The 8898-nt window shown below is 42.7% G+C and overlaps 1 protein-coding gene across 1 annotated transcript in view; it reads right to left on the bottom strand.

Annotated features, from left to right (window-relative positions):
• Positions 1-946: 946 nt before the first annotated feature.
• Positions 947-8898, bottom strand: part of Cdrt1 (CMT1A duplicated region transcript 1) — a 31270-nt gene continuing 23318 nt past the window's right edge. The window contains exons 11-13 of the mRNA XM_028869331.2: positions 6435-6593; positions 5051-5325; positions 947-1796 (exon numbers count right to left, since the gene is read on the bottom strand). Of these exons, the coding sequence (XP_028725164.1) occupies positions 997-1796; positions 5051-5325; positions 6435-6593 (1234 nt within the window). The 3' untranslated portion in view covers positions 947-996. The remainder of the gene's footprint in view (positions 1797-5050; positions 5326-6434; positions 6594-8898) is intronic.

The raw sequence follows: 8898 nt of genomic DNA, 5'->3' as shown, positions 1-8898 counted from the left end.
ACCTATGTCCTAAACCTCTTGGAGCATGTTTTTGGTGGCCCGCCCTGTATTGTGGGGTTGTGTGTTTTATCTTTTGGTCGTTTTCACTTTTTATATGAATGCAATTTGAATTTGTTACCGTATTTTTTAAATTTAGAACATTTGACAGGAAAGTGAATTTCTGACCTGTTTGGGGAACTTTTTTCCTTTTTGGAAGATGGGGTGGGGAGGTCTTTGCTTGCTTTTGAAACAGGGTGTTGCCTCATAGTACCAACTGACTTAGGTGCTCAGAACTCCTGCCTTAGCCTCCCAAGAGCTGGGTCTTAATGAAGGAGAAGGTCTGAATGGCTCTGTGTAGGGACTATACTCTTTATATAGGTCCTGAGACTGTCAGTGAGCTATATCCTTGCTGGTGAGCTACTCTTCAAAATTACCTATTTTGTCCCTGACACCAACCCCTAAGTATTTAAATAGGAGCCTTGATATACTTGATATTAGTGGCTCTTTTTGTATCAAATATGAATATGCTTCATTTTCATCGGATGAAGTTTGTTCCGACCAGTAAAATCAAATACAGTCTTCTAAATACAACTCAACCTTTTGGGCTCACCACCCTCTTTACCAGAACTGAGCTTCATTCTATGCAAAAATACCAGGAAATTTCTTTATATTATCCTGATATTCACTTAAAAGTTTCTGGAAGCTATGATGATCCTAAACTGGTAGTGATGAATGGCATCTACCTGACAATGAGGACCTCCCCACACAGACACGCACCAGTGAACTTGCCTTCATCTCACTAAGTAGAAGGTAGATGGCACTCTCTCCCTATCTCCTCCTGTCTTAGTGTAATCTATGTGCTCTTTGATTCCTAGAAAGGTTCGTGTGAATTGCCAAAGAAATCTCAAAAAAAAAAAAAAAAAAAAAAAAAAAAAAAAAGACAAAAGAAAAGTCTAGACACCAACGCTCACTTGGTTTTCTGTTTGGTGTAATGGTGCTATAATTTCCCAAGCCTTGTTAGATAAACACATTTTGTCCAAGTTCGGGAGCCGCTGTTTTCCCTTGCTTCATGAAATTATCAATAGGCAGGCCTTTGATCTTACGAATCCACGCAGCTTTGCTGGCTTTACCTGGGTCGACTACTTTAGTGGATTCACTAGCTTGATATTCCTTCATCTTGGCTTCTCCATATTCTTTCTCCTCCTTCACAGTCAACAGCATGAACCCGGTGTTCATTCTAAGAGGATCCAGGGTTGTGTAGAAACGTGGCCGTTCTTTCTTGAGAGACAGGGTGGCTGTGCCACCCCGAGGAGCGAGCATTCGGTTTGGTTTAATGACCTGCATGCTGGTCAGGGGGCCAACGCGGCGCTTTGCCCCATCAATTGAGCTGGTCAAGTGCTCCTCGCCCCTTGGGCTATCAGAGACTCTGGAACGGATAAGTATGGGCTCAGGTATGGTGGACTGGACTCTGGGACTGTGCAAGGATTTTTTCAAGTTGGGCTGCAGTTTCTGAATTTCAAGGGGAATATTGGTTTGTTTCACATCGGTGGAAAGGTTGCTGGATCGCAGCTGATCAACTGCATGTTGAGCTGATTTTCCTTTGAAACTTAGGACTTTCCTTGGATATGGAATGGAAGGCCCCCAGGCATCAATGACTGGAGTTCGGGGCCGGTGGGGATAGGCAAACTCTTCAGAATTGTGGGCTTGCTGCAGAGAATTGACAGTCAGAAGGAATCGGTCAGGTGTCATAGGGACTTTCCAGAACTTTTTCTTTGGATGACTGATTTGACCTCCAGGAGTTGGCCCATCATCTGCTTCTTCAGAAAGAAAACAAAGGCACATCAGCATTCCATGGGAAATAGAGACTATCTGTACAGAAAAGCCGAAGCCGTTCTAACTGCTAGGCACACGGAGGTTTTGTTGCCCAAAAGGCATGCCAACAAACATGCCAGGTGACATCAGAAATGACGACAGCAGAAAGGGCTTGTTTCTAATGACCATACTCATATTTGTGTAGGGTGTCATATTTTGAAGACAGCCTATGCAATTCTAATGTTCCACACATGTTCAAAAATTCCTGTGAGAATGACTCTCGCATCTCATTCATGACTCCCATAAAATAGGTCTTGCAGATTTATAGCATACCCCCATTGTCATCAATAATCATACTGCAAAGATCAGTTCTCATTTAATTAACCAGCTTCAGTTATGTTTCCCAGAATCAGGCCTAGATCCTAAGAACGTCACTCCTGCCTAATGCAATGTATCATAGCATGGCTAAAACTAGATTTCTAAAGAGGAGTCGCCAAAATGTTCTGACCAATAGTTATGAATCGGAAATGTTCACCAGAACAACAGAATCCTTTCTACAAACCACTTTATAGTTGAGGTATCTAAGACCATCCAGTTAACAAAGATGTCCTCTTGGATCCATGTAGATCTCTCTTTTTTTTTTCTTAAACATTTGGGCTTTTTTTTTGTTTGTTTTTAAAGATGTATTTATTTATTTTATATATATGAGTGCCCTATGACTTTATGCTAAAAGAGGGCATCAGATTGCACTAGAGATGACTGTGAGCCATTATGTGGTTGCTGGGAATTGAACTCAGGACCTCTGGAAGAGCAGCCAGTGCTCTTGACTGTTGAGCCATCTCTCCAGCCCCAGATCTCTTATGTCATTCTCATTTTGCCTTTTTTTAGTCCCTCCAGAAAAACAAGCCCCTTGTTTTCAAAAATAACTGAGTCAAGAGAAGGAGAAATCAGTTGCCTGTCTGAAGCCTTTCAACAATCCAAACCCAGAGTTCTGCCATGAAAGGAACAGCAACCAGGTATTATGCATGTAATTTCCTTTGGCCATTGAATGGTGTCCCAAAAAGGACAGATGAGGGTAGTGTGAAACTTCAAGTGTTCCTGATCTTTGCTTTGCTAATTAAACAGTGTTTTATAAAAACATAAAACACTGAGATAATTCGGCTGTCAGAATCTTCCCTTCTCCTTCTAAGTTCAGGAAACATGGAAATTTTTTTTTTTCATTATTCTGGGGATTTTGTTGTGGTAGGGTTTTCTGATTTTTTTTTGGTATGGTAATATATCTTAGATCTGTAATTTAATACACATACAGATCTTCATGGTATGAATCTTGGCTGTTATATAATATCGATAGTGGCAGGTTGGGTTTACTATTTACCATTGTCCACTCTGATGGACATTTTATTTGTTAATAATGAACCTTAAGGAAACGCAAATACCATTTTTATTCACCACATAAACAGGAGGAGATAGGCAATGCCCAGAGCTGGCTTGCATGTGGTAAGGGCACTCACAGTGTTAATGGGAGTATAAATTGATTCTGCAGTTTTTTTTAAGTTCAACCATGACAATAACTCTCTAGTTTTTAAGTGTATTTGCCCTTTAGCTCAGCAGTTTTATTCCTAGGACTCCATTCTGTAGGTACAACTGTGTATATGCACAAATGTAAGATGCCCATGTTTAGGGTAGACCATTAAATCTTAATTGTTTGACTCACTTTGAAACCAGTCTGTGGGGATTTTTTTCCAAGGGAACATTACTACTAGTCAAAAAATATTTAAAAAAAAAAACATTTGAAAAGTTTTCCAATGCCTTTCAAACCATCAGAGGCATCCCAGCCATGATATCTAAAAGTACTTCTTAAAATCTCATTCCTATCACTCTCTCCCTCATCTGCTTGTCTCACACACATCACCCATACACACTCACCCCCCCACACACACACACACCTCTCCACACACACTCCAATCTCTCTCTTCTCTCGAGAAATCCCCTCCAACCAGCCTGACCCCCTCTTCCTTCTTCTGATGTGCCCATTAATCCAAATGACACAATGCAAGAGGGAGCCAGTTGGGAGGCAGAGACAAGAAACAGGTGAGGCGCTTAGAAAGGCTTCCACTCCATAGCCTTGAGTTAAGTTAGGGAAGAGACAAGAAACTGATCCCTCTTAGTAGGAACCAGTGGGAAGCCAGTTCTTCTTTGCAGAAAGCATAACTGCACCACTCCCAAAGAAGCAGAAGTTTAGGCTGAAAAACAAGGAGAGAGATTGGGGGCAGGAGAGACCTTAGCTCTTCTTCAAAGTAAAATATCACTATTCATCTTCTCTTCACCTGCAGATTTTGCTTCCAGATTCTCTAGCCCATCTTCTCCAACATCACCAGCTCTCTTCCTGCCTTCCCTCTGGGGTGTCTTTGGTTTTCCTTGGTCATAAATCTCTATTAACATGATTAGGTTAAGACCAAAGAAGAAACCACAGTAAGTAGGTAATTTGATTAGACCTGAGTAGTGGGGAATACAGCAATAATTCAACTGGTTTTTACTCAAGATACCACTGTATGATCCTTGTCGCTGGCACTAAGCAGCCTGGCTCCAAGATCTCGGTTTCATCATGGCTCCCCTTCCACAGATCCTTCCTACAGAATATAAGCTTTAAGCATCTGAAACTCACAGTTTCTCCAGAATTAACTGGTCATTTGAAGTGTGATGCTCTTGAAGATGACCTGTTGTTGTTCTCTGTAGATACTGAGTCCAGCTTCATGCCACAGAGACAGGTAGCATGAAGGAGTCTTGCTAGTATGATTTGCTTTTTAGATGTCATAAATAACATGGCACCATGTACAGACCCCCACTTACATAACTACACACACACACACACACACACACACACACACACACACACCTGCCTTATAATTAACATCTTCAGGTGCACGGATTCTCTCTCAGGAGTCTAATGATAACACATTCTGTATAGAACAGTTTCCTGTGTATAGTAACTTTGTGTCTCCCCTGAGGACATAATAAGTAATAGCTTAATTAAATGTCCATAATATCCATAATAGTTCCCCCCTCCCTGACTCTATCAACACACACACACACACACACACACACAGAGAGAGAGACAGAGAGAGAGAGAGAGAGAGAGAGAGAGAGAGAGAGAGAGAGAGGAGAGAGAGAGAGAGAGAGAGAGAGAGAGAGAGAGAGAGAGAGAGAGAGCTCATCCCCACTGATTGTCACTGAAATCATAATGATCTTGATGTTTTACCTGAAGAGACCTTCTTGTTTGGCTTCGGATGAACTTGAGACTTCTGAGGTTTATTTGATAAGAATTCCTGGCCCATAGTCTGTTTACTGGACACAGAATCTCTCAGGCTCTGAACCTGAATGCTGGACTTGGAATGCCCATCCCCATTGCTGGTCTCTTCCCTCTCCTCCTCCTTATCCTTACTCTTCTTTGCTTTGTTTTTGTCCATGCTGTACTGCCACTTTACGTTTTCAAACTGGAACATGAGGATATTGCTGTCCGTCTGGACCACCATCCTGGAACCAAAATGAGAGTGTCCACAAGAGGAGCATGGAGGCCACTAAAACATACATTGCAGTTGTGTTCTACCCGATCCCTAGGCTCGGGGAGCTGGGGCCAGGCAAAAACCATAGGAATGGACTGGTTCAGGGTGGTAGTTTTGTGAGTCTTTTCTTTGTGAATTAATCATGAAAGGGACACATGTGTTCTGATGGCTTCACTGCTCAGGGTGGAATACCTTTTCGGTGAATTGCTAATTCTGGAGTGCCAAATACCTAGGATGCCCAAGACAAACAAAAGCTTAGGTACTCTGCAGGGAGATGTCTGGAAATTCACTCTTCTTTTTAAGCTTAGTGTCTAGACTCAGTGTTTCTGTTTTTATCCTTGGAATAAAAACTGTCAATAGGGAAGTCTCCTTTGCTCTGCTGAGCTCCCACACAAAGCCCCACTGGCTTTACAGCACCCTCTAGGACCTCTGGACATAATGGAGACATTTTATAAAGCATAGTGATTTCTGTTGCCTCTAATCCTCACTCTCACTCCCCAGGGGACAAAGGTTTGGAACTCATATTTTCCACCCCCAGCACACTTCCCATCTCCCACTCATTTCTTTCACTTTTTTTTTCATTTGTGCAAAGTAAGCTGCTTTCCTCTTTGTGTGTCTAGATTTCTTGAAACTATACGAAGAAACTGAAGTGTGCGTGTGCAGGTGTGTGCAGGTGTGTAGGTGTGTGCAGGTGTGCTCCCTCCTTAAATACTGTAATTTTAAGACTTTAACTTGTAGTGTAAACTCTAGAAAAGCATCTTGTTTGGGCTGGAAATGCTGAAATGGAGTCTGAGGAGTCAGATTCTGTTAAGAAATCTCCACCAGGTTTCTGTTTACTCAAACCCAAAGGAGATCATCCAAGCTGGGCATCATGACACCCTTAAGAGTAAACACAGCTCTAATTGTGCCCTCATCACTAAGTCTGGGGCAAAGGCCAGTTAGTCCCACCAGAGATACTTCCTTCAGCCAAGCTGGAGGGAAGCATGTGCTATACCAGTGAATCCAGAGTCCCAGGGGAGGAAAAAGCAAATCACATAGAATTGTTCATGGTTCCACCCTCCACACCTACCTACCACCCACCTGTTGCCCTGATAAAAGAAGGATAGCACGGGGTCACCTCTGGCATCGACTTTTATCACCTTCAGACAGTTCCCATTGAGGAAGTTGTAGATGCGGATCTTGCCATCTCCACAGGCACTGATGACACGGAGGTACAGAAGAGACACCTGCAGCACCTCCCTGGAAGGGAACAGAGCAACAAACAGGCAGTACCCACCGTCTGGAAGACTCTGGGATTTGCTCGTGATCTCTAGTGTTTTGTGTGCAGTTGGGAGATAGGAGCCTTGTCTGTCTTTGAGATACTGTTTCCATCTTTTATAATTCTAGATTTAAATCCTTAACCATCAGCCATCCCATCCCCACCCTGCAGCTGTTTGCAATTTAGTCCCAGGCTGCAAGTCAGCCAAGGAGAAAGGACACTGCTTCAGGCTTGTAAGGGGGAAGTTGGAGAGAGAGGGTTGATACATCAGATGGCCATTTATTTTTTTCATGCAATTTGAGTCTTAGCTACTTATTTATACTGAGAGTTGGTTTTTGATCCAGTTTAGAACAGTGTTGTTATGTAAGAAAGAACAGTGTAAGGCTAAGGATTAGTTTTATATGAACAGATGTCTTAAATGTATAGACTCTCTTTTTTGGTGACACTGTTTAATGAGTGACTTTCATTCCTTCCAAAAAAAGAATGTCCTTAAAGAAAATTATAGGTTCGTTGGAATGAGATTTGTGTGTTTTGGTGATGGTCAATAGGCAAGGAGGAAACCAGGGGAAAACCCAGAGAGAGGCCTCCAAACCAGTCTTTCCCCAACTACAGGGTTCAAGTTGGTTTATTCAGTTCTGACAAATACAATACCTTTTTCATTGATGGCATTGATTAGTTGAATGTAATCACATCAACTTTGCTAGATCTTGCATGCAAAGCAAGCCTGTTGGTTATGATCTACCCACCTATATCTGCTATGGCTTAGGTATGGGTCGTGTGTATCCCCACATGGTTCATGTGCTGGAACATTGGTCTCTGGGGTAGCCATGTTAAGAAAAACTTTGAAGAGGCACGACTTAGTTAAATCACAGGAGGCCCCACTCTCAGCAAGATGACGTAGCTGGCAGTTTGTACACATCTCCAGTTAGTAACTGAGGAAGGCATTGTTAGAAAGCAAGGCCACTTCACACACTCAGTCCTTCCTGGGTCGCCACTATGTTGAGATGCCACCAACGTGGCCCTCACCACAGGCTGGACAGACAGGGCTGCCTGGTCTTTGAGCATCCAAAACTGTGAGCTAAATAAGACTCTTTTCTTTACAGCCCATCCAGCTTTGGGTGGTTCATTTGAGCAATGAGAAATCACCAGCCAAGGCCTAATTCATCTGGCACTTTGTTGAACAACAACAAGAAGAAAAAACAAAACAAAACAGAGTTCTCTCCATTTCCTCCCCACTACATATGTATACACACTTCACATACACTGACAGATTCTCTTGGGAACAACTCACGACATATTTATCGCCAAATGTTCAACACATAGCACAGTACCTAGCCTGTAGCAGGTCTTAAATATATAGTTATTCTAAAGGTGACTTACATCTTCAGAGTATGGTCATTGCTACAGAAATGTTAAAAGAATGAAGTCTACCCTATTGGACTTCAACTTTGGTTGATCTCAGGGCCAGGTGAAGATTCTTCAGCGACCTAACAACTATCAAAAAAAGAAACAGCAAAGACCTCAGAAAGCAGATACATGCTCAGGATATCTAAAAACAGCCATGAGGCCTGTGTGGCTTGGATTCCTCCTTAGGTGGAGGTGGAAGATATCAAACTAGGCTTTTATTCAAATAGTTAAACATCCAATGAAGTCCCAGTGCTTCGATAGCTTAGGCACCTCTTAGTCTGCCCCTGCAGTTACCCAGCACTGGGACAGAGATGTCCTATGCAAAAGGGTTTGCCTTGCTGTCTTTCTTGACTTTGTTGAGCTGGACCTACACTTCCCCCCAGGTTCCTGTGACATTCGGTAGTTCAACCTGTGCCAGTAAAGCCTATGATTACACATAGGCTTCAGAGTCAGACATCTACCATGAAACCTGACGCCACCACATCCTTAATGCACATCACTGAGGAAGCACCTCAGCCTCCCAGTCTTCCCTCACCTCCACCCGCCCCCCATACACACCTCACACCCCATTGAAAGGAACTGTCATTTCTACCTCATAAAATTTCTGCAACAATTTAATTAGCTGATTTCTTTTTTTAAGTTTGCCCAGTACCTGACTCAGTGGTGGTTACAGGTCTCAGGCTAGCTCAGACTCCTTTCGGGTTTTATCTGCCCAGAGGATGTCTTCTGCTTTGCTCTTTCTGACCTTTACTCAGAGAGTAACATCAGTGAAGAGGGTGGAGATGGAAACTACAAAATTCCACCCTTCTGGAACAGCAACACAAACTGAAAAAAACTGTCAGAATCCACTCTTTCAGGGTCATGGGGAAAGTGCAGAAA

The sequence above is a fragment of the Peromyscus leucopus genome, chromosome 8b (genome assembly GCF_004664715.2).
Source record: "Peromyscus leucopus breed LL Stock chromosome 8b, UCI_PerLeu_2.1, whole genome shotgun sequence".
NCBI lineage: Eukaryota > Metazoa > Chordata > Mammalia > Rodentia > Cricetidae > Peromyscus > Peromyscus leucopus.
This window is presented reverse-complemented; position numbering and strand designations above follow the sequence as displayed.